This window comes from Agelaius tricolor, unplaced genomic scaffold, assembly GCF_023055355.1.
Source record: "Agelaius tricolor isolate 1412-34295 unplaced genomic scaffold, bAgeTri1.0.p SCAF_18, whole genome shotgun sequence".
NCBI lineage: Eukaryota > Metazoa > Chordata > Aves > Passeriformes > Icteridae > Agelaius > Agelaius tricolor.
The window spans coordinates 16,704,717-16,730,322 of record NW_027269278.1 but is presented as its reverse complement, the minus strand read 5'-3'; the positions used below and the strand labels follow the sequence as shown (position 1 = coordinate 16,730,322).

The 25,606-nt window shown below is 46.1% G+C and overlaps 1 protein-coding gene across 1 annotated transcript in view; it reads left to right on the top strand.

Moving 5' to 3' along the window:
- Window positions 1-25,606, top strand: part of ERGIC1 (endoplasmic reticulum-golgi intermediate compartment 1) — a 55,602-nt gene that overhangs the window by 7,633 nt on the left and 22,363 nt on the right. The window contains exons 2-3 of the mRNA XM_071443588.1: window positions 13,974-14,035; window positions 20,458-20,530. Coding sequence (XP_071299689.1) covers window positions 13,974-14,035; window positions 20,458-20,530 — 135 coding nt within the window. The remainder of the gene's footprint in view (window positions 1-13,973; window positions 14,036-20,457; window positions 20,531-25,606) is intronic.

Here is a 25,606-nt window from a genome sequence, read left to right as displayed (position 1 = left end):
GGATCCCTTTAAATACCAGTCCCCTTACTTGAGCATTTTTTCTTCATGACACTTTTCTCCTGTTTTGATGAAGCAAAGTGTAATTTGCTCACTTTATTAAAAATACATTTCTCTCCCATCCTTCATTTTGACACCTGCTTCAGTGCCTAAAAGGAAATAAAATGCTTGCTGGCAAGACTCCACTTTTGAGTATTTGAGATTATACTTTTCTCCTCCTCCTAATTGCCTTTGGAACGTGTTTGAGCGTCACATTTTATTTTGCAGGAAAAAGAAAAGTGATGTACTGCTTCCTGTCTTCCATCCTTCAGTGTCACCTAAAATAGTTGCACTTTTGGCATATTGCAGCAATACAATTGCTGAGTATACTCCTGAGAGAACTCCTTGATATGCACTGGAAGAATAAAACCACAAAGTTTGGCACATGGTTGACAAAAAGGTGTTCTGCAGGGCAGCACAATAGAACCACAGGGCAGGCAGAAGGGAGGAGAAAGGAGAATTGGAATCAATCTAAGTGAGAGCAGAATGTATGAATTTTTGTGCCTTTTTTCAGCAGCTGTGAGGATTGCAAGTGTTTTGTCCTAGAAATAAATGGGTTTGTTTTTCTGTCCCTATGCAGATCCTGTACCTGCTAAGTAACCAGCAGGCCAGATGACATAATGTGCTCAGGCTGGTGCCTCCAAGCTTCTCTCAGCCCCTTTCCCTAAATGTCCACTTACCCAAAGGCTGGATTATATAATTAATGGCAGTCCTCCTGGCCTAACCTTGTTTTCTTGTTCTCAGTACTCCTCCTTGTTTCAGACACTTCCTCTGTTGGTTTCATTATGTTCTTGGAACTGGAATTAAGAGGGAGGAGCTGGCTGGCAAGGAAATGTATTCCTACATTTCACTCCTGGGTTTGTAAGTGTGGAGAGCCAGCAGGTCAGAAAAAAATCCTGTTTGCTTTGAAAACTGCTGTGATGTTGGGAGTGAGAAGTCAGTCATACAGCATTTGAAAAATTGCAATCTTCACCGGCTTGCAGTCCAGATAAACTGGTTTAAAACTCCATCAGCCCCTCCATCTCCCTGTCTGGTCCTTCTCATATCAGAGCTTGCTCAAAGTAATGGAGGATTAACCAGTTCCGATGTAATTCTGAAGCCTTGAGAATTTGTCCAGTAAAGCCCAGGTTCTGCAGTGTGTGTTAATGTCCCATTGTGTGTAAATGAGGACTGGCCGATTGCTTAATGAGGTGTGTAATTTATCTGCTGTTACGGGGGTGTAATCTTATAAAATGTGTTAATAACGTCTTGGTATTTACAAGTATCGGCTTCTTGGTCCGGCTTTGAATCTGTATTTGCATCTCCAGCTCACACTCGGGGCCAAGCTTTGGTGTTTGTGTATTCAGTGTTTATTTTCTGTGTGAAACTGCGATTAGCAGGATCACTTATCTTACTTTGCACATGCTTCAAAGTTTGTGTCCCAATTCCCAAAACCACCAGCGCTGTTCCCAAGCTGCTCTCCAGGCACAGCCCTGGTACTGAACCAAGCTGGGCTCTTGCAGAGCACATCCAGTTTGTTTTCCTAAAGTCACCTTCCTGCTGCTTTCCTTGTACAGACCTTCAAAGAAATCAGAGAATCTCAAAATATTCTGAGCTGGAAGGGACCCACAAGGATCATTGAGCCAGCTCCTGGCCCTGCAGAGACTCCCCAACAATCCCATCCTCTGCATCCCTGGGAGTGTTGTCCAAACTCTCCTGGAGCTCTGGCAGCCTTGGTCAGAGCCCCACGACCCTCTGGGCAAAGAACCTTTTCCTAATATCCAATCTAAAAATCCCCCCAGCCATTCCTTCAAGTGGAACTTGGAGCTCTGCTAGTTTAGCTTCAGATATTTGCATTTTCCCACCTGTAGATTGCCACGTGCTGGAGGAAAGGTGGGCAGATGTTGCCAGGTGCTGCTGTACAGAATGAACGAGCTGAAGAAGAAAGGTTTAATTGAGTGGAACAGGAATTACACAGTGAGCAGAACAAAATCAGATCTGTTGGCTCCCATTGCTCATCCTGGGATCACAGCCTGGCTCTGCCAGAGCTGTCCTGAGCTGCTCCCTGCACATCATGTTCTCATCTGCCAGCAGTCAGGAAACATAGAAATGTCATCTAAACAAAGAATTAGCAGAATGAAGTGCTCAAAAGTCAGTAGTTCCTCTTTTCTGTCCCTGCTGCTGACTTCCTGCCATTGTTTTCCCATTCATTTAAACACATTTCACCTACTTGGTTGGACTTGGAGAAGAGTGATTGATTTTATTGTCTGTGCTGGGTTGTAGGAGCTAAGTGTTCTTGTAGAGCTGTCAGAACATGCACTTGCCTTTGGGTGGGGAGAAAAACAGCTAGAGAAAGGATTTCAGAATTAAATCTTGAGCTAATATTTCTCAATGAAAATAGAAAAATTAATGCTTTCTATACATGTGTAGAGTAAGGTGTAAGAATAAGGTAACTCTACTTCTTCACCTGTTTTAGAATGAATTTACTATGTGTGGAAATTCTTCTTTCTTTGCTAGGTTTGTGGAGCAAAATTGGAGATTTTTTCCCAGCACAGGTACAGCAAGGAGCACAGGAACTGAGGAACTGAAAATGCAGAGGGTGTTGGAACTCACTACTTTTTTAGTGTCCAGTAAGAGAGGCTTTGCTTTAAAAGGACAGGCTTTTCTTGATGCTTCCCCAATTAAAGCCCATCCTACATCTGACTTCTTTTTTTCCTGTAGCAGCTCTCAAGCAGCTGGGGGACATAATCCAGCCCAGGGCATTGCTGAGCAGTGTTTGTTCCTTGCCAGGCTTCTTTTTATTCCTCTCCTCTCCTGGTGACGCCCAGCCCCTGGCAGGGTCACTAAGCAGAGGGGAGTTGTGTCCTGCTTGTGCCTTCTCTGTGTCCCAGACCCCAGCTGTTCTCCAGGGCCATCTTTGCTGTTTTATTTCACATATTCTGTCCTTGGGAATGGGGTAAAAGATCTTTCAGGCCATCTCTGCACACTCCAGCTGTTACACTGCTGAATGAAATCAATTTAGCAAGTAAAGAGGTTAGGCTTTTTATCTCTGGTCCTGGGCAGAGGAGTTCTAGGGATGGTTTCAACAACTGTGAGCAGTAACACTCCCCCCAACTACTTCAGACAGGCATCTGGGATTTTATTTTTTAAGTAAATGGTATTTTGCTAATAAAAAGAGTTCCTTGTGTGCAAACCTGACGCAGCTGTGCTGTTTGTTCTACCTCTGTATTTCCCCTCAGCTTGAGCTGTCATGTTGAAAGCTAAATTGGTGGCTTTAGATTTATCCATTTTACAGAAGCAACAGTTTTCAAGATCTTACCATGAGTGTCTGATGTGCTTTGTAGGAGGGAATGAAGCCAGAAAAGTGTGTTCTGATAGAAGTACCTGCCTACCTTTGGTGGAGTGAGACTGTGTCTAAGCCTGCTTGGTTTTATTTAGAGCTAGATGGTCTCTGAAGAGCTTAAAAGCCACCTGATGGCTTGTGCTCCTCAGCTGGTGTTCTTGAGGTCCTGGTGCCCAGCAGCTTTGTTGGCAAAGCAGGGATAAATTGTCCCAAAGTCATTGTTTGGGAGCAGTGACCCAAGGAAACAGAGGAGCAGTTGCTGCCTGTTAAACAGCTTGGAAGCTCTTAGCTAAGAGATTGGATTTTAATTTAAAATCTAATTTTTTTAGTAACCCTGGACTATTCTCTATGCCATCTTAGTTTCTCTTTTTTTTTTTTTTTCTAGCCCCATCTATTTTGGGTTTTTTTTTTGGTCTCAAGAGATCAAGTCTGAGGACAGCAGTTCCACGGGATGGCTCAGGCTGGAGGGACCACAGAGGGTCCCTGGTGGCACCTCCCTGCTCCAGCAGGGCCATCCCCGAGCTCAGGGCACAGCAGGGTCCAGCCTGCTCTGCAGTGAGACCCCAGAGCCCCTCTGGGCTCTGCTCAGGGCTGGCCCTGCCCATGGCAGCAGCTCTGCCTCCTCTGAGGGGAATTGCTGGGCTCAGGCCCTGCCCGGGGCTCTGGGGCCATGGCTGGGCCTGGGGCAGAGCTGGGCCTGCTCCGACCTCTGCACACAGGGATGGACAGACAGGGGGACACAGGGACAGCCAGGGGGACACAGGGACAGACAGGGGGACACAGGGACAGCCAGGGACAGACAGGGACAGACAGGGGGACACAGGGACACCCAGGGACCCCCCAGGGCTGAGGGCTCCTCTCCAGGCTGAGCAGCCCCAGCTCCCTCAGCATCTCCTGGGCACCAAGATGCTCCAGGCCCTTGCTCAGCTCCGCAGCCTCCTCTGGTCCCAGGAGCTCCCAGTGTCCATTCCTGATCTAGAAGCTACAGCTTGAGGATCTGGTTTATTTCATATTTTCGTGTTGGATGCTGGGGAGAGGATGGGGAGTGCCATCCCTGGGTGTTCCAGGGGCTGATCACAGACCCCACCGTGCCTGAGCTGGAGGGAGCCAGGTTTTCTCTTGGGCACTTCTAAATTTTAAGGCTTTGCTGAGGTGAGCAGAGAAGCTGCCTGAGAAGTCAGCAGAGCACACAGATAGAGATGCTGCTTGTCACTCAGCAGCATGCCTCTGGTGGGAAGGTTTCTCTAGAAATACCACTGGGGATTAAAGCCAGGGCGTTTCTATTCGTGTCTCCAGCCTGAATGATCCTGCTCAGTCAGCAGGCAGAGCTTCCTTTTGATACCATGAATTCACATGGAAAATAACCAACATGGCCTGGGTTTTTTCCTCCCCTTCTGCCTCCAAGCTGCATTGATTTGGGGAAAGGGAGAAGGGAAGGTGCTGGGACAGGGTGGTTAAACTCTGATCTCCCCTTTGCAACACCGACCTCCTCTGAAGTGTTCCTGGAGAGAGAAAATGGAGTCTGTTTGTGCACAGTCATCTTTGAATGTCAGATGGACTTAATCCAAGTTATATTTACCATGACTGAGTTTCTCTCTGCCTCCCATGCCCTCCTTCAAAATGATGAAGTGTTTTATGCAAAGTGGATTCTCAGCTGTAATTGCTGTCTCTGCTAAGAGCCTTAATAGTAGCAGCTACTGAATGAATCATAGTCCATAAACTCTTGTGCTGTCTCTAGGAAAGGGTCTTCCAGAGGTGGGAGCAGCAGGAATATGAGGAAACAAAGCTGTGTGGTGGGATGGAGGGGACTTTCCAGAGCCATTGTTCCAGCTCATTTCATGTGCACTCAGATGTGTTTCCTCAAGTGGGGCTGAGGTTTCTCATTCTCTTCTTGCTTCACACCTGCCTTGGTTTCCTGAATTGCCCCTGCAGCTCTTCTGTCGTGAAATCAAACTTCAAAATAGACCCACTTATACAAATCTTGTGGGAAGAGCTGGTTGTCTCTGCACCAGGTCTGTGGGGAACCCAAATAAAGGAGATGGAACCAACCATCTCTGCTCTCTGCTCGTAAAACAAAAAGGTTCAAGGAGGCAGATAGGAAATGGGAAGAGGAAGAACAGAAGTGTTTTGAGTGACAAATCCCAAGGTTATGTCCTTGTCTCCAGGGAAAACTAATCCTCAGAGCTGAGGATGATTGCTCTCTTTAAAGGCACTTAAATAGAAATTGTAGTTGTCTGGATTCACTGATATCTACATGAAGTAATTAGAGAGGCTTGTGTAATTCTGAGGGATGTGGCCTAAAAATGAATTTGTTTAGAATGTCTGAATGACAGACGCTCTCAAAGAAAAGGCAGTGGATGTTTTCAAGCCTGTTATCAGACAGACCTGCCTCGAAGTGACTCTTATCAAAAACCAAATGTAAGCTGGCATAGGCTTGACTGTCCAGGGCTGTGTTTGGCACCTGCCTTGCTCTCTGTGCATCTTCCACAGTGCTGTAATTTTTTTGATGTTTTTTTCACCAAAAACCATCTGGGATTGTTGTTTTGAATGAATATTCCCAGAAATGCACAGTGCAGCAGTTTTTCTGTCCACCTGAAGAAGAAAACCAGTGTAACAAATAGAGTACTTGATCTTCTTTTGACAAAAAGCACCTTTTTTTTTTTTTTCAAGACTGAGTTTTTTAAAACTTAATGTCTGCATGGGCTGCCTGTGTGTCATTTCTTGAACATGACAAGTACAGTGTGTAACAGTAAAAATTCTCTCTTCCACGTTGTAACTGGGTTTACTGGTGAGTATGTAATGAGTGGACTTAGTAAAGAACAGGCAGGCTCTTTGTTTAGTCAGGAATTGGTGAGTGTGGAGAAATAGTGACCTCATGCCTTCTTGGCTTCTTGAGATTTGAGGTTTGCAGCCTCAAATGCTCTGGTCCCCTTTGCAAGGAGGACTTGACAAATGGGGGAAACCAGCAGCAATATTTCACTGGGGTTTATCTGCAGTTTGCAGCTCCTTGCTGATCGATGGGGAGGGGCAGCAAACAGGCAAAGGGTAAACAGGGTTTGGGAACTGCTTTAACCCACTTGTATTCCCTGTGCAGTGGCAAGGAAACAGTTCTGGCATGAAATAGCTTCTCAAAGGCCAACTTAGTCTTCTTTCACTTTAGAGAACAGAGAAAATTGCCTAAAGATGCAGTGTTAGCTGCTGTGCAAGGTTTAGAGCAAAAAAAGGAGAGTGGTTTTGGTGTGACAGCTATGGCTTCAAAGGGGCTGTGAAAAGACAGACTCATTCCTGCCTCCTGCTTTGGGAGTGAATTAATTGTACTGCAGATACAGAAATCCTGTGTGAGAAGAGGGTTCTCCACAGAAATCTGAGCGGTACTGCCCAAGGCAGCCTCCCACTGAAGGGCTGAAGAGAGGGATTGTTATTTCTTTGTGCTCTTTTTAACTGAGCCCTTGAGTGAGGGGTTTTGTTGATCAGGAAGCCATCTCAGCCTGGAAAGGTGTATTATTCTTTATTTCCACCCCATGTCTATGTGTTATAGTTGTCTTGCCTTTCTCTTTTTCAACCTGCAGCCCATCTCTTCCTCAGGGAAGTGATGTTTCTTACCAAGAAGGAAACCACCAGGGATGGCATTTCTACTGACCCTAAACCCCTTGTTTCAGAGTCACCAGAATGGGTCATGTTGGAAGGGACCACAGTGGATCACTGATCCAACCTTTTACATCCAGACAGTTCTGAAATATCCCCAGTGAGGGATCCTCCACACCCTCAAAGTTGACTTTTTCTCTCTGTATTTGATAATTCCCCCTTTGTGTAGCTCAGCCACTTCTGCTGTAGAACTGCCAGGTGTTTGATTAACTTCATAGTGAATTCTGTGTCTGCTAGAAAATGTGTTGTACCTGCAAGTCACTTCAAGTTTTTTGTCAGTGAAACTAATTGGTTCAGCAGCACCAGGCGGCCTCATTTATTCAAAGAGATCTCAAAGCTGCTGATGTGTAATGAAATTAAGGTAGTTGTTCACTCCACACTGGACTCGTTACTGAGAGTGAGTAATGTCACCAGGAATTAGTGACCTCAGCTCCAAGTGTGGTATCTGCTGAAAAATAGATGTCACTTCTCCAAGCTGGTGAGCATGGGAGGTGGAGAACCAAGTGTTGTTTCAACACCCACATTCTTCTGGGTGAATCACAGCCATGGACCCTTTCTGCTGAGCCAAGATGATAATGGTGTATTTACACCACCACTGACCTGCTAAAAGTGGAATGTCAGCCATGATACTGGTTGGGTTTTTAGTTTTTCTTAATCATCTTTGACATCAAAAATGGAATTTGTCGTAGTGAATGCTCACAGCCTCTGACTTTCAGGATGTGCTGAAGTACCTACAGTAGAGCCAGTATGCTTCAAAAAGAAGATTGATGTTTAAATATTTGGTTCTCCTGGGTAAAACATAATCTGCCTGAAGAACACAACCATTTTTCCCCTGTCTGTGAGCATTAATTTCTGGAAGGGGACAAAAATGAATTTATTTTCTGCAGATGTACAGTGCCCAAATTCTGTTCTGTGACCAAGTGCCACATGGGAATGTGTTACAGTTCTGCTTGATTAACTGGAATCCAAAATGCAGTCCAAGAGCTCCAGAACAGCTTTTCCTTGGCTCCTCAGGTAAATCAGTAAAACCAGACCTTGCAGAATGGTACATGAGAACATTCCACTGCTGCTCCCTCCAGAGCTTCTGCTGGGTCTTTGCAGGGACTCCACATCAGTGATTTTGGGAGAAATTCAGCCTGGGTGCCATGGCCAGGGCATCCCTCCTGTCTTTGTGCCAGGGAGGGATGGGCAAATGCTGGAAACTGAAGGAGGAATTAGTGTTTTTCCTTCTCTGATGTGAACTCCTTTGGGTATCAGAGTTTCCCTTTGTTATGGGACATTTAAATTTAGCCATTGTCTAGTTTAGTTCTCCTTAAAAGTTGTTGGGGGTTTTTTATTGCCTCACATTCTTTGCTTCTTGTTCATGAAAAACTTAACAGCGTCTTACGGAGTTGTTGAAAAAGCTCTTCTCAGATTCCAGAGATGCCAGAGAGGAGTCTTCTGTTTGGAGGTGTGGAAATCTTCAGTGAAATAATGTATTTATTACTTCATTTCCTGAAATATTTCGGGTCCAAACTTGAAACTGCTCAAGTGTACATAAAGCGCTGGCAGGCAGCTCCTGCTGAGGGAGTGAGCTCATCCTCTGCTCTGGGGAGGCAGCTCAAGCATCAACTCTAGAAAAAAAAAACTGCATTGTTTGGGTCCTGTGCCTTCCCTGCCTCTCACCCAGCACTGGCAGTGACAGCTCGGGTGAGACCCCAGCCCAGGCAGGACCTGGAGCTGCTGGAGAGATCCAGAGGAGGCACCAGGATGGGAGGAAAGGCTGGGAGAGCTGGGGTTGTTCACCTGCAGTGGAGAAGCTTTGGGGTGACACAATTGTGGCCTCCCAGTGCCTGAAGGAGCTGCAGGAAAGATGGAGAGAGAATTTTACAAGGAGCTGGGGGGACAAGGGGGAATGGCTTCAAATTGGCAGATAGTAGGGTTAGATTGGATATTAGGAAAAAAAAAATTACTGTGAGGGTGGTGAGGCCCTGGCACAGGTGCCCAGAGGAGCTGGGGCTGCCCCTGGATCCCTGGCAGTGCCCAAGGCCAGGCTGGACAGGGCTTGGAGCAGCCTGGGACAGTGGGAGGTGTCCCTGCCATGGCAGGGGTGGCACTGGATGAGTTTTAAGCTCCCTTCCAACCCAAACCATTCCATGAGTCTGTGATAAGCTCCTTTAAGGGCCAGCACAGCTCTTTCACCTGCTCTTGGAAATCATTTTGGCTGCCCCTGGATCCCTGGAAGTGCCCAAGGCCAGGCTGGACAGGGCTTGGAGCCACCTGGGACAATGGGAGGTGTCCCTGCCCATGGCAGGGTTTGGAATGAGATGCTCTTTAAACTCCCTTCCAGCCCAAACCATTGTGTGATTCCATGATATACTTCTGTTAATATTAGTGTAGGCACAGCTTTTGAAATCCTTCTGGCACTTGCTGGCCCTTGAAATGTGCCGCCCTTTTGTTTGGCTCCTTTGAGGTCACCACCTTGATCTCACCTCCCTCTTTCCAAGAGGACTGTGGCACTCCTGTCCATCAGAGAGCTGGAGTTCTGCCCCACACCTGCCTTAATCACACAGAGATTTGTGAATTCTCTGTTTGAACCTGGTTAGGAATGACCCTGCTCATCTCTGTGATGCTGCTTTACCAGTTTGTTGACATTCCCACCAGGAAGGTGAGAGAGTTTTTTTGCCATTTCAACTCTTGGATTGATAAAAAACCATTTTGTAGCATTCCTTCATGTTAGTTACGGATGTGGGTTCCTGCACACCTCTGACATTGCCAAACGGGCTTTTTTTATTTCTTTCTTTGCAACCCTGCTCTCCACTGAAAGAAAAGACACTCTAGATGTGTCAGGAAATTCCTTTGTTGTACTGATGACAGCCTAATTCTATCTTTAGCCTCAAATTCTGGAATTGCAAGGCCCAGCTTTCCCTTTATGAGAACAGGGATGACCTGGAGGAAGAACTTTCCTAGCAGCAAGTTTGTTGTTTCCACTCTGAAACGATGTTAATTGATCAGCTCAAAGATACAACTTCTCCTTACAAGTCTCGCCTTTCTGAGGGGAGGAAGAAACTTGCCAAAAGCTAAATATAAACAAGGTGCAGTGGAAAATGCACATGTGCCTGCTGTGGGGGTGTGAAGTGATGTCTCCCTTCCTAAAGCAGCATGAGCTGCAGGTTAAGGGAGTTCACTGAGCAGTTGTAAATCTACACCCTGGTTCCTCCTGGTCATGAAAGATGATTCCCAGGCTCTGCCAGTGGATCTCAGGATGGCACAGGGTGCCCTGTGAGCTGGCAGGTGCAGCCCCTTGTTGCAGACATCTTTTATGGAAAATCCTTTCCTTAGGATTGTTCCTCCTGAGAAGCTGAGAGGCCTCAGGAACAAAATGTAAACATTGATTATCTGCTGCTGTGGAATGCAACAGGTGGATCTTCGATTGGTCTCATGTGGTTGTTTCTAATAAATGGCCAATCACAGTCCAGCTGGCTCAGACAGAGTCCGAGCCACAAGCCTTTGTAAATCATTCTTTCCTATTCTATTCTTAGCCAGCCTTCTGATGAAATCCTTTTTTCCAGTCTTTTAGCATAGTTTTAATGTAATATATATCATAAAATAATAAATCAGCCTTCTGAACCATGGAGTCAGCTCCTCGTCTCTTCCCTCATCCTCAGACCCCAGTGAGCACGGTCACAGCCCCTCTGCACATCCAGGCTCCCTGCAGCACTGCTGACACCTTCCACTGCTTGGGCTACAGCAGGGAGGCAGCTCTTGCAGCAGAGCACAAGGTTCCTCTCTGTTCCCAGGCTACAAATACTCCTCCAAGTGACCAATGCCTCAGGAACCTGGAGGCTTCTTGGAATTTTTACTGCAGGTGCTTGCAGGAACGTCTGACCTGAGGGCAGGTAAAACCTGTTCCCCTCTGCCATGCACACAGCTCCTCCCTGTGCATTACAAATCATCTCTGCTGTCTAATCCTCATTCTTTTCTCTTCCCAGCACAGTGTAAGTGCTCTCCTGGGATTGCTTTCAGTTCTGGGAGGCAGGCAAGGAGCCAGTGGCAAAGGAGAAAAGCTTTTCTGGTGGAGGCAGATTTTTAACCCTTAGGTCTGATAGGAACTGCCACAAATCTCTCACTTCTTGGTGTTTTGGGTCTCCTGTTAGAATAACTCTAGGTCCGATAGGAGCTGCCACAAATCTCTCATTTCTTGGGGTTTCAGGTCTCCTGTTACAATAACACTTGTCAACTTCACAGATTTGTTTGAGACATTTGCTTGATTTATTTATTTTTATAATATGTGTAATTAATGAAGCCTCTTTGGGGCTTCATTGCACTTGATCTCTCTGGTGTCTCACAAACATACTTTTCAAGCTGTCATTGAATTCTTTGCATTTCATATCTTCTAACTTGGGGTTTAAATAGAGTGAAGAAGGTGGCTCTTTGTCCTGGCCATGCCATCTCCATCATTCTCCTCAAACTTTGATGCCACTTGGGCTTTCCCTTGCCCTTCTCTGAGTGTACAATCCCCCTGCAGTTTTCACTAACAGGGATCAGACTGAGGACATTGTATAAATTGTGGCCAGTATCAGATGAGAAGTTGCCTGGAACCCTGAGGAGTGTTGTTCCTGTGCCTGACTGTGAACCCTCCTAGCTCAGAAAGTGTCTTTTCCAAGCAAATGATTGTTCTGCCAGGAGATTACACATAGCCCGTCCTTTTTCTTTTGGGCTGGTGATCATTTGGATTTACTGGTGCCACACATCAGTGAGCAAAATCTAACTGGCAGTGTTTGCCTCTTATCCCAAACTTGTCTTTTTTGATTGTTGTGATCATTTCAGCATCCTTGTGCAAGCTTTAATACACCTTCCCTCCTTCCCTTCCCTTCCCTTCCCTTCCCTTCCCTTCCCTTCCCTTCCCTTCCCTTCCCTTCCCTTCCCTTCCCTTCCCTTCCCTTCCCTTCCCTTCCCTTCCCTTCCCTTCCCTTCCCTTCCCTTCCCTTCCCTTCCCTTCCCTTCCCTTCCCTTCCCTTCCCTTCCCTTCCCTTCCCTTCCCTTCCCTTCCCTTCCCTTCCCTTCCCCTTGGGCCAGGTTCTGGATGTCATCCTTCAAGCTTTTGCTTTCATCCATAAAACCTTAATCAAGCACTTTTTGTAGTGTCTCTGCCTAATCCAAGCTTACTTAGGCCATGGAAAAGTTAATTTGTGGTGTTGGGTGTTACTTATGTGATGAAATGAAAATCTCAGAGGAGAGAAGTCTGCCTCATATGACATCAGCTTTCCAGTGAGCTGTTTAAAAAGCTGGATTCTTTTTTTCTTGTAAAGCTGTGATGGGCCATCATTTCAATACTAGTAAATATTTCTGATGGTGAGAACAAACTTCCTTTTATAGTATCCACATGCTGCTGTTTTTACTGAGTCCATCCTGGAGCTGGTTCCTATTTCTGAGTGTTGGCTCACACTCAGCAGCTCCTGGTGTTCACGTGCTCTGTCTCCCTCTGTTTCTCTCTCAGCTTTTTTAGCCTTGTTGATCTATTATTGTGACTTTGGCCAGACGACGCCAGCTTGCAGCATTTAATGGGCTGGGAGAGCAGCAGCTTCCTCTGCCTGTGAGACCATGATGTCATCAGCTACTTTGGGTTCTTTCACCATCCTGATGCTTCGGTGGATGTGGAAAGAATGCAAACAGCACTTTCCAGATGTTCTCAGGGCAGCTGGAAAACCATACATGGATTGTTTGCTTGGGGAATATTGCTGGTCTGTTTAGGCTCAGCAGTGAGAAGGGTGATGAAAACACAGCTCCTGTGCTGTCAGGTGTCTCACAGAGGGTTGTTGGGGTGTTTGGTGATGGCACAGCTCATTCAGGACTTGAGCTGGGCACCTGAAATATCTTCCTACCTGCTCTCCATTCCCTCTCCTTCCTCCAGCTTCAGCTCCTGAGTGAAGCACAGGATCCTCCTGACGTCCTGCAAGGCAAATGCTGTTTTGTTCATGCAGTTCTTCAGAGTTACCTCAGCAGCTGAAGATAAAGAAAAGAACAGTTATCTAGTTTTTAAACTCCCAATAAAATACTTGATGCAGTAGGAGCTACTGAATAAACACAGGGGTGTTTCATCTTGGTGCAATGTGGACTGGGAATTTGGAAGCCCTCTCCAGGGCTGGAAAAACCATCAGCTCTCACCCACTTGTGGCATATCCAAAAAAGTCTATTTTTAGGGAGAAGCGGTCACTTCCTTCTTTAGGGTGGGTGGGTGGGTGTTTTTAATGCATTAATTAATTTTTATTGAGTGATGGAAAAGCTGATGTCAGAGCTGCATTGTGGTTGGGCGTGCAGGAGCACAGGGTGGTAGGAAATAACACAGCTAACACATGAGGGCAGGGAGAGTTTAACCATGGGCAGTTTAAAATAGCCAAGCTGAGCCCTATGGATATTAAAAACTATGACTGAATCAAAACAACCATCTAATACTAAGCTGGACTTAGCTGGGGGAGGAACAAACCTGTTGGGTTAATTTCTGTTGTTGTATCCAATGTCCAAGTGATGTTTTTTGGTCTCAACACCTGGATTTCTGACTTAGGGGTTGGTTATCTGTTTTTGGCTTTGCAGGATATAAATGACAAGGGGCAATACAGGTTGTGTTTTACTGGGTTTTTTATTCAGGAATCTGTATAGTATCCTTTTCTTTTTACAGTGGTCTATAAACTTGTCCAGCATGACTTCTTGCCTGGCTGCTCTCACAGTTCAGATTGCACAGATCCACAGCAGGGAGGTGGGGGGAAATGCTTTGGAAATGGGAGCCAAGACAGAGCACAGTTACATAATTGTACAAAAGAAAAGGGTTGTTTTTTTTGTTTTGTTTTTCCTTCCCATATCCTCCTGCCTACTGAAAAAATGTTGTTGGAAAGCTGGATGGAAAAAACTTCAGCATCGTTCATCCCTGTGGGGGCATGAAATGTATTGAAATGTTCCACCTGTTTTATGGCTGGTGCTTTTCCTCTTTCAGGTTTGACATCTACAGGAAGGTGCCAAAAGACCTTACACAGCCAACCTACACAGGGGCCATTAGTAAGTAACTTCTTTTTGATGTCCTTGCATAGCCCTGGTCTAAAATTAAAGATTGTTTGGCCTCTCTGTCTGCAGGGAATTCTTTTAAAGGGATGGTAAGCGTTGGAAAGGGTGTCCTTTGTTGCTGAGGCAGCTTGTTCTGCCCATCAAACACTGGAATGGTTTGTGTGAATTCAGAATTGAAGCATGGTTTGGGTTGGAAGGGGTCCTAAAGAGCCTCCAGCTCCAACCACTGATAGGGATCCACTCTCACTCCCATGTATCAATCCACAGACTTTGGCTGATACACATCTCTTGCCTTGGGCCCCTTTTCCTTCCTTCCTGCTCCTGAGGGAGGCTGGAGGCTGAGTAATGCCATTTCACACAATTATGTGCAGCGAGCTGGCTGGGCAGAGGGCTTGGTAAACATTGATCAGGCTGAGCCTGCCAGGCCTGTCATTACCCTGCTCATGCAGCTTTCCTGTCCCTCTGAGCAGGGACTTCCTTTGATCAGGGAGCTGTGCCCCACTCAGCCATGCTGGGAGATGGGTCAGTAGTCTTGTGTGTCATTGCTGACGTGAGTGATGTCACATCCCTTGGTGACAGCACGCAGGTCTGAGTCAGTGCCAGTGAATCAGGACACAAAGGAAAGCCCTCTGTGAGCTGGAGAAACTCCTGCCTGTGAGCATGGCTGAAGAACAGGCTGGTGTGGAGTCTCTGTCCTTGGGCATGCTCCAAACAACCAGAGCTGGCCCTGAGCAACCTGCTCAGAGCAGGGCAGTTGGATGGGATGGGCTCCAGAGAGTCCCTGCCAGCTTCAACTATCCTGTGCTTCTGTGAAGATAACACATTTCCCTAAATATTTACTCTCAGAGTCCTTGTCCCCTGAGTTCTCCTGGCCCCTGAATTACTTGTATCCCAACTCCCATGTAGGTTTGCTGAAGTTGGGAACAAAGAGCTTGACTCAAACTGTTTGGGAATTCAGGGGCGGATGAGATTTGGTGTTTTGAAAGAACACTTTGAACTTGTGAGTGATCCTGCCTTCTCTGCTGTTTTGGAAACTAAGAGTTCCCACACTGCCACTGGGCTCCCTTTGAGAATTTGTCTTGTTATGAATCACCTGCAAAAGAGTATTTTAGAAGCAAAAAAAACCATCAAAGGCCACCAGGGTTTAGGCTTTCAGATCTGCAGTAAACAGCTCAAGTGATAAGTCTGTTGTGGGAAGGCTTCAAGGTTGTGACTCTTACTTACAATTATTAGCTGACTTCTCTCTATTGTTATTTACAGCTTCTCAGGCTTTGATTTTCTTCTCTAACTGGTTCTCCTTCTTTTTCTCACAGTGTTTTTAGGCAGCCTGATAGAAGCTTCTGAACCACACAGGCAGCCAACAAACTGGTGCCTTTGCCTGAGAGGATCTTGTGAGCAGCTTTTCTAATGGGCTTTCTTCTGTCTGACCAAGCCTGTGGCTTGTAATTTGAAAGCCACTAATCTTAGGTGTTGTAGGGGGCCATGGGTGAGACCAGCCCATTGCCAGGCCAGTTGGAAGCCTGGGAAGGTTGCATGACCTGGTGAAAAATTGCTTTAGGGAAGTCAGCTTGTGTTAACACTGGGAACTTGAGTGCAGGGGAAGGTTCTGCCTCTCAAAAAAGCTTTCAGGCTTTAGTAATCATGTGGAATTACTATGACTGCAGCTTTATTTTGGCTTTCTTAAAGTCCTCCAAGTTTTACAGAGCAAATATAAAATAGTCCATGGTATCCAACTATTAATTTAGGCCTTTTCCATATGATTTCTGCTGAAACTTTAGTTCAGTATCACTTCTGGTGCTGAAGGCTTTCTGGAATAGGAAAGGACTTACTGCAGGGTTTCAACAGTGACTTTTGGATTATATAAAGGTCTATTTTCAAAAACAGAAATTGAGGTTTATTAGGGAACAGATCAGATTACAGAAGAAAGGAGATGGAGAAGAAAAGCTCTGCTTCTCACCAGGGCTGAAGGGGCCAAGGCTTTCAGGGAAGAAGCAGCTAAGGGAGAGGAAGTGTTGGGGGATTTTGAGGGAGAAGAGCAGGTGGTCTTGAACATGAGCAAGCTCAGAAGCCAGCTGGAGTTATTGAGGCTTTATTAGGTATGGATTTTGAAATCCCAGATTTGCAGTGAAGGCTGTGTACAAGATCCTTCAGATCTGTGGGGCAGCCACTCAGCTACAAACAAGTTTTTTAGGAATGAAGGAACCAAGAATTCACTTGGAGTGAGGTTTGTCCAAAGCAACACAGCCACTGCTGTGGGCTTCTTTGGGAGGTGTGTAGAAGTCACTCACTCCTTTTCCTCAATAAAGGTCCCTTCTTCAGGCAGCATCCCCGTCGTGCTGTTGTCTCTCTTCCACCAGTTTTTCCAGGTCCTCCCACCGTGTGTAGCATGTCTGTGGTGCCTCTGTGACAGACGTGGTGACAACCTGGCCATGTTTGGGTACAGAGGCAGCGGCAGCAGCACTCCTGGCTGCCTGACAGTTGGCATCTGGCTGGACAGGAGCTCTGGGGCTCTGGAGAGGAGCCTGCAGCCCAGGCAGCTGCTGGCACCCTCCTGCTCCCCAGCCATCGCTGTGGATGCATAGTTTGCATGCACATGTTGTATGCACACATGGAAACGTTATCCAGAAATACTCTGTGCTGTTTGGGGGCTGGAGTTTTAAATACACATCAGGAAATATCCGAGTTATGATTCACATGGCGCCTGTAACAGGACCCGTTCCTTGTGCTTCGTAACAGTTTGCTCCACTGAATAATAAATACTATTAATTTTATGCCTTAATATAGACATGGCTCCATGTTCTCAGTCTGTGTGATGTGTTAAACACTTTGACTTTCTCTCATTTCTCCTGGGGTGGGGAGGCAGGGCCAGGAATGTACGCAGCCGGGGTTTGGAGTGGAAGGGATAAGTACAAAAAGGTTAGTGCAGGAATAAAAACCTTGGCAGAGTTTCCCATCCTTTTGGGATTGCAGATTAGCAGTGTGTCTACACCAGCAACCTTTGATACATTGATCATGTTATCATATTAGAGCTTTAAAAAACCTGTCTCAGATGTTGTTGGAGCTCTGTGGGAACGTCGCCGTGCTCTTGCAGCTAACGAAGCTTTATGCATGAATTGTTTGATTCTGTCTGATCCCAGCCTTTAATCTACTTTTCCAAATATAATATAATACACTTGTCAAATGTGGGTGGTAGGACTGCACATTTGCATGGAAGCAGGTAAAAGCCCTCACCGTGAAAGAAGCAGCTGAAGCACCCCGTGCATAAATTCCTGTGCTGGGAACGTCTGTGCCTGCAGCTCCAGGCTGAGAGAGGAGCTCCTGTTCTGCAGCTGAGGAAATGCTGCCTCTGGAGAGAGTAACTGATAATGCTGGCACCTGAGCCTCGTGCCAAAAACTGCCCCTGCCCTGGAAATGTGTGTGTATAGGAAGAGTTGAACAGTGCAGTGTCCTCTGTCCCAGAGTGTGCTGCAGCAGATGCCTGAGAAGGAGCAGGAGGGGCAGGTTAAACACTGCACCAGGCTTTGCTCAGTTGGCTCCTGAGCTTCCTAGGCTGGAGTTGGTTCCTTTGTGTTTGGTATCCCTCAATGGATTTCTTCCTCAGGGCATGTATGATTCCTTTTTGTAATCTAACAGGTTTTATTTCTTATGCAACCTCAGCATCTGTAGTCAAGAATCCTCAGAATTTAGTTGTGTAAAGGAAAACCTTCCCTTGTTTTTAACCTCCCCTTTCCATGTAGTTCCCATACTGGAAGAGACAGTGAGTGATTGTTCCCCACTCACCTCCTTCAGGCTGCTCATGATTTTATATCCCCCTCTCATGCCCACCTTCAGTATTCTCTTTTACAGCTTCAAAACTGACTCTGTGGTTTGAGAACTGGGAAAAGCATTGAGGAGCTTTGAAAGTCAGTCCCTGCCAGGCACTTCAGGGCATTCTTGCAGGGTTTTTTAGATCCAGGTTAGTGGAATTTTACTGTGCTGTGTTTGGTAAGTATTGTCACGAACCTTCACTGCAAGAGCCGAACTGAAAATGGACTTGAGGGAGCAAGTACTGGAAAAGAAGGAGGTATTTTGATTATATAAGTGGCAGAGAAGGAAGTTTAAAAACTGGAAGAGAGAGGAAGCTGTGGGAGAGAATTTAGTTAAGAGAGTTAGTAGTAGCAGGCTTTCCTAGAAATGCTTGAGAGCAGAGAGGTCTGGCTGATGCTGTGGAAAGCCTTTATGGGATTATAAAAAGCAGCAAGGAATATGGGAAGCAATTAAAGAAAAAAGGGTTGTCTACGTCAAACACTCTCCCTGCAACTGCCAGAGATCAGAGATCTCGTGTCTCTCTGTCAGTGATCAGCACTACAAACACTGGATCTGCTCATGTGCTGCCTTGCTTTCTTTTTTTGGGCTCTTATGTAGGTGTGGATGTTCTCACAAGAATTTGCTGCTGTGCTTTAAGCAGAGCTTTCTGCTGGTGCCCCGTGCCAGGGCTCAGCTGGGTCTCAGCCCTGGTCACCTTCTGTGTCCTGGCAGCCAAGACTTGGGAGCAGCTGTGTGCCCATCTGAGGTTTCTCTTCAGGATTAATATCCCTTCTTGCTTCCTGGTTTCCTACTGGTCTTTGGGGTTTTTTCCTCTCTTTCCTCATCCTAGCTAGTGAATAATAAAGCACTGGAATGCCCTTCCCAGGGAGGTGGTGGAATCACCATCTCTGGATGTGTTTAAAAAGACTGGACATGGCACTTGGTGCTATCGTCTGCTTGAAGTCTTAGGGCATAGGTTGGACTTGGTGATCTTAGAGGTCTCTTCCAACCTCATTATTCTGTGATTCTGTGATTTTTTGGCGTCTGTTAATCCCTTGCACTTCAGAGTGGGCCAATAAATGAATCCACAGTTGAAATTACTCTGATGAGGAAGGGGAAGCAACGCATTTCTCTTTCCTCAGAACTGGAAGAATGAGGCACAAGGCTTTAGGTCACTCAAGGCTCTGTCTCAGTACTTGCCCTCAGCACCTCTTTCCTTCCCTTGCCTCTCACAATCTTTACCAAGGGAGTGATAAAATTGTTCCCAGCCTGTTGTTACTTGAGCTTCCCAAAGGAATGGGCAGTCAGGCTGTGCAGGTCATGTGGAATAAAGTTGAGGAACGTGGCTTTTTTTGAAAAAAAATGTATTTCTCAACCCTAATTAGTGGTCATTTCACAGAGGGCTGTGCTGGGATGGAGGGGTTGTGCTGGGATTGTGCTCTGGCTGTCAGTCAGTTCCTGCTTTGCCTTTCTGTGAGTGATTTGTGGTGAATTTGGGTATTGTATTTAACACAGGGACACACTGCAGCCCTGTCCCCTTGAGCTGGCCCATCCTTGCCTGCTCCAGTCATCCCTGATCCAGAGGATTTACAGCTGTGCTTCCTTCCAGCCCCTGCTGTGTGGGTGACTGTCACTGCTCAGGGGTTGGAATAATTTCCTGGTGAAGAGCAAACAGTAAAATTCCAGCAACTTTGGGTTCCCTCCATGCAATTCCATGTTGGAACTCCTCGGAATTGTCGTCTGGCTACCTCACAATTCCTTCAGTGGGGATTTTCCCTCTCTGCAGGGTCAGCAAATGGAGAAATGAGAGAAGTCAGGCACTGGCTGCACAATTCCAGTGTGGCCATTTCTTTGCTGTCCAGCTCTGAGGTGCTTTACACAGAGCTTTGGAACCTGACAGAGCCAAAATGTCTCCTCATCCCCAAAACACTGTGTGAGGGGACTGTGTCCTTTCAAAGCAAGGAGGTGCTGGTTCTTTCTGCCTTCTGGAGGTTTTAATAGTGATAAAATTGGGAGCCAAGGCTCCAAAGAAGTGATGTTGTCAAGAAGAGGGAGTGCTGGCAGACCAGCATTGTGTGCTGAAAAAGGAGAATGTGGGAAGATGGAATTCATGACAGAAAAAAGTGGCCCAAAAGTGGAAGATATTCCTGTTCTGGGTCATTAATTATTAAGCCAAGGGATTCTCATATTTTCACTGCAAGAGGCAAAGAATTAAGATGAGGGTTTTCTAGATAATCTTGCCTGTGAGCAGAATTAGGACATGCCTTTGGGAAGTCCCAAGGATGGGGATGCAGTGGTCAGGATTTTATGTGAATTTGAGGGCTTTTATTTTTTTTTCTTGTCTACAGAATCTTTTGGTGTTTGCTCAGTGGGAAAGACACACGTTGGATATTTATGCATTCATAAAATAATTGAATTTTTAATGGTTCCACAGGATGTTTGGATATTGGCATGGCATTGAAGTCACTGCTCTGGTGGGCTCCTCTTGGTCATGGACTCTAAAAATTGTTCATTCTCAGTTGTGCATGGGTGGCATATCCATAGGGGCAGTGATAAGGCTGTGTGAAAACAGTTTTTGTCTTTGTTACACATACAAAACTAACCTTTTCCTCTCCTTGCCTCTGTTCCAGTCTCTGTCTGCTGCTGTCTCTTCATATTGTTTCTCTTCCTGTCTGAGCTCACTGGATTCATAGCCACTGAAATGTAAGTAAAAGTCATGTTTTCCCCTGTTTGTGTGCATGTGAATCTTTACAGCTTTACTGTTATCTGAGAGAAATATTCCTGTAATTTCACTAGGTCATTTAGTTGCCTAATGGGTTTGGGATTCCTTTAGGTTGAGTCCAAATTCTCAGACAATCATTCAGCTTTTTAATTTGCCAAAATTAATAGGCAAACTTGGTTCTGAACTATTTTTGATAGAGGAAGCTGTTCCAGACTTGCTTGATCCTTTATTAGCTGCATGCTGGATTGCATAATTAGCAGCATGGAGAAATGGATTGCATAAAATAAGAATTATTAATTTAATATCAATAATTGCTTTTTTTTTATGATGTCAGAGCTGAATCTCTGATTCATGCGGGTAGTTTTATTAATGTGTGAATTTTTCCTTCTTTTGTTGAGCCTTACTAGGAAACCTTATTCACAAGGACAAGTTGCCCCAGGTGGTGTCAGCTGTGAGAAAATGGAAATAATTTCTACTTTTAAAAATTATTCATTGAACAAGTATGAAGTACTTATTAACACCGAGTTAATCAGAATTTTATTTTTTCCCTCCTGTTCTCATCTTCTTCCTGCCTCGAAGTAAACTTTTAGTAACTCTTAACACATCTACCTTTGTTTTGGGCTCTAGGAAACCTTCTCCATCCCCCTGCTGATGTGGCAGTGAGCTCACTGAGTGTGAGGCACAGTTCCTGGGCAGTCGGGAAGGGTGGAACTTCTGTCAGGCTCACATGATGGTCCTGATAGCAACAGATGTCAGTGCTGAGCTAAAAGGCTCTGAAACCTTGCTTAGATTGACCATTTTGATAACCAAGAGGCTCTTGCATTGTTTTTGTGCAGCTCTGTCTTGGATCAAGAGTATAATTTCAGGAATAATGTTAAGGTTGACTAATGTTTAACTGAAGGCAGGAGTGTAATCAAGCTCGAGATCGTTTTTTGTGCCTGTTGCACGTTTACTTCAGAGATGGTATCTCACATTTCTTGCTTGCTCACAGTTTCTTTGACTTCAGTTCTGTGTGTTTGCTTGTGAAATCCGGGGTCACCTTATCAGCCACTTCACAGAGCTGAGTTTCCTTGGGTTTCTTGTTTTAAAAAACAGAAAAGCTAGACAGGCTGCTTCAAGTAAAGCACTGCTTTTTTCTTGCTCTCCTCATAGATCTCATTCTCTTGTCTGGTTTTCCTTTTTCTTCCAGTTAATGCTTTACAGGAGGAATTAGTAATATTTACCTAGTTTTGACCCAGTTATTGGAGAGCACATCTTTATGTAGTGGCAGTTTCCTGACCAGAAATTCCTTTTTGAACAGCACAATTGCATAACTCTGGGGAATCTCCTTGCTTTTTCCTTAAGAAGATGATGCATTTTCCACAGAAATGTTGGGAAGTGCTGTAAGCATGCTCAGCTGACACGTTCCCCATTAAAACCTCAGAGAGATGGTGAAGTGCCTTTCCCAGCAGGAGCTGTGTGGGCTGGAGGTGTTTGCAGGCAATAAAGCAGTAAAGTTGGAGAGGGGATGACATACAAGAGTCTGGGACAAATGACTGCAGGAACCTGATTCGTCATGGACTGTCCAACACAAAAGCTCACACAAAAGAGGAGGAAAACCTCCTTCTGGTGAGTTACAAGTCACCAGACTCTTGCTGGGACTATTTACCCCCAGCAGTTGTGAAAAGGCTCTCCCAGAACAGCAGAAATACTTCAGAAAGTCACATCAAGTCCTTCCCAGTTCAGCAGCTTCGAAAGCAGGAGTGAACTTTTATTTTCCATTTCTTACTCATTGGTTTCTCTTCTGAGAAACCCAGTACAAGTTGTTGTGAGCCTCTTGTGGTTCCCTTTCAGTCAGGTATTACTGGCAGTGAGTTGTGAGGCAGCAGAGCCTCATCACTTGGAATAAGAATTGGGAGCTCTGCGTGGTCTGGAACTTGTGAGAGCTCTGTGCTGCCATTAAACTGGGTAATAGCTAATAACAGGGGAAATACTGTCTCAAAAAGGTTTCTGAGTCTTGTTTTCCCATGATCCAATACTTACAGATATATGGAAGATTCCTTATGTGCAAACTGTTCAGCCCTCATCAACTTTTATTGCGAGCTTCAAGGTGTTTTTTAATATTAAGAGTCTCCTACAACAGATACCTCACCCAGATTGAAGTTTCCCAATGCCAGCCAGGACCTGGATGATTACAGGTGTGCAGTTACATGGGATGAACTTTCCTGCTTTGTCACTGCCAGCTGGGCTGTGAGACTGCATCACTCTTTTCTCCTTTTTTGTCATATTTCCCTTGAAGCACTTGACAGAGCCAAGCTGGGTGGGCAGAGCTGCACAATTCTGATGACAAGGTGAGCACTTGGCCTGGTGCTTTACATCAGAGACGTGGCAGGTTCCCTGCTGAGCACTCAGAGCCTGTTCCACGGAGTTGTTGTGAGTGGGGTGTGTGCAGGGACAGCTCCTTCAGGGCAGGGGTGCCCACAGGATTCCCTGTCTCACCCTCAGCACTGAGATTCCCTCAGTGGCTGCACTTTGAGCCAGAAGTTGGGGTGGTTTGTTGAGCTCGTGCTGCAACATGAGAAAAGAAGAATCTGCTGTGCACCACACTGACCCCAAACACTCCCTGGCTCCTGCCCAGTGCTGCACTTTCCTCCACGTTCAGGAGTGCAGCAGCCTCAGTGCCTGGTGTTACTCGAAGTCTCGGTTTGGCCGCTCTTGCCCAACTTCAAAGCTGTTTTTCCTTGACCAGCCCATTGTGGTAGCATTTACAGTCTCAGCTGCTGAAGGCTTGTCTGGGTGGCAGAGAGCCAAGAAATGACACCCTCATCTCGAGGATCACAGTCATAGCCCTGAACCCAAACATTACCTGTGTGGGGAGGACGGCAGCTGTGTCATAACTCGTGTGGGCATTTCTAATGAGCGCCGGGGCTGGGGCTGTGCTCAGGAGCTGGCTCCAGTTAGGAAGTCAAACCAAGACGCTGCAGGAAGCTCATGGAAGAGGTAACACACTCCAAAGGCACGTCCTCTTCTGCTGCTGACGGGTTTCCTGGGGAGACCAGCCCTGAGGAGGGTAGAAAGCTCCCAAGTTGCTCATCTTCCAGATTTATCCTGTGACCCTAACAGGCCTGTGAGCAGCCATGAAGGAAATCCAAGCTTGGCACTTAGGTGGGGCTGCATCCTTCCCAGGAAAAGCACAGTGAAGGGCCGGTGAGGGAAAAGAGCTTTTTTCTTTTCTCAGTCACAACCCATCATTGCCATTAAGGGGAGGGTGAGTTTAACTCTGGAGGTCAAAGATCCTCTTGATTTTTAGGTGTTTTTAGTCCAGACTGAGAGTGACTGAAGACTTAGTCCAAACTTCAGGCATGGAATGTCCCCATCCCTGGAGGTGTCCAGGGATCACCTGGATGTGGCACTCAGTGCTCTGGGCTGGGTGACAAGGTGGGGATGGGTCACAGGTTGGACTCAATGATCTTGGATGTCTTTTCCAACCTAAGTGATTCCATACCAAGAACCTTGATGAATCCCCTCAATTCTGTAGAAGATAAAGAAAAGGAGCTCTGTGCTCCACTTTTGAACCTCTGAAAGATGAACAGCATCAAACACTCTTGGTCCCACTGAGCCAATGACTCAAAAGGCTGAACAAATTAAGCTGAAGGGTTAAATGTGTCTGGTTTTTCCTGGGCAAAACCAACAGTTGGTCGAGTTGAGAGTAGTCTGAGAGCTAGAAATGGCTTGTCCTGCCTTTAGCAGCCTCCTCATTCCTCTGCTGCTGTGTTGCAAATCAGAAGCATAGAAATCACCCCTCTCTTTTCTAATTAACTCAGATCAGTGCTAGACGTTAATAGCTGGCAAGATGATAATCTCACTGTTTTATCACCCTAATTAGGTCATGAATTATGTCCTGTAAGATCAATGATAGTTTTCCAAGTATTCCATCATTAAGGATTAAAGATGTAATTAACTAATCTAGTCTGCCTTGCATTGGCAGCCAGGGGATGGAGCAGGAGGGTATGAATGTGGTGCTTGTGGTATGAATGTTTCTGCTCAACACTAATTCATCTGCCACAGCACACTGCAGGGAGCAACAGACTGTTCCTGGCAGTGTTTGCTTTTTTTTTTTATTAATGTAATAACAGACAAAAACCCATCTGAAGTGACAAGTTTGCTAATTGGAAAGCTGAGCCCCCCGCAAGGCAATTAATTACTTAAGCAGAATATCTGCAGTAAAATTACTGCCTTTTCATGAAAGCATAAGCCATGAATCACAGAGTCATGGAATATCCTGAGCTGGAAGGGACCCACTAGGGTGATCAAAGCCCAGTTCCTGGCCTGAAACAGGATAGCCCCAAGAAGGCTGTCAGGAGTGTGGGAGGAAGCAAAACTCCAGGAGTTTCAGGGAGCAGTGATCCTTGTCCACACTGGATTCATTTGCATGCCCAGGACTGATCCTGCAGAGCAGCAGGATTGTCACCAGACCTGTCTTCAGAGGCTTTTTATCCCTCAGCTCTCCAGAGCGTGTGGGCTGTGTTTTGTGGCTCTCAGCCCATGGAAATGGTACCAAGCAGCAGAGTGTGATCCAGCTGCAGCAGGGGTTCCTTCTGCTGCAAACCCTAATCTGGGAGCACAAGCCCAGAGGTGCCACAATTCCTGTGTCCTGCCACGGAGCTGGAGATACACCTCCAGCCCTGCTGGCTCATCCATTTGAGGCAGATGAAATGCTGGAGCCAAGCAGCCCAGCAGAGCTTTGTAGGCAAAGGAAATTGGAGTTGTAATCCTGCTCCTGCCACGGACTGACCTTGAGACAGAGACTTTTCTGCAGAAGGATGTAATCCTCAGCAGCCCTGAGAGAGGTAGGCAGGTAAGAAGCTTAATTGATGTTTGTGAGGCAAGGTGGGAATTACCTAAGAGGAGGTGTTGGAGGTTTGTGCAGGGTTGCTGTGCCCTGTGTGGGCTTGCAGGAAGCGGAAGGTCGTGTCATGATGTCATCTGCAATTCCTGACTCAAGTCTACATTGACGTCTTTCAAACCCTTCTCCTTCTTCCTGTCTCCTGGAGAGCTGTAATTCCTTCCTTTGTAGG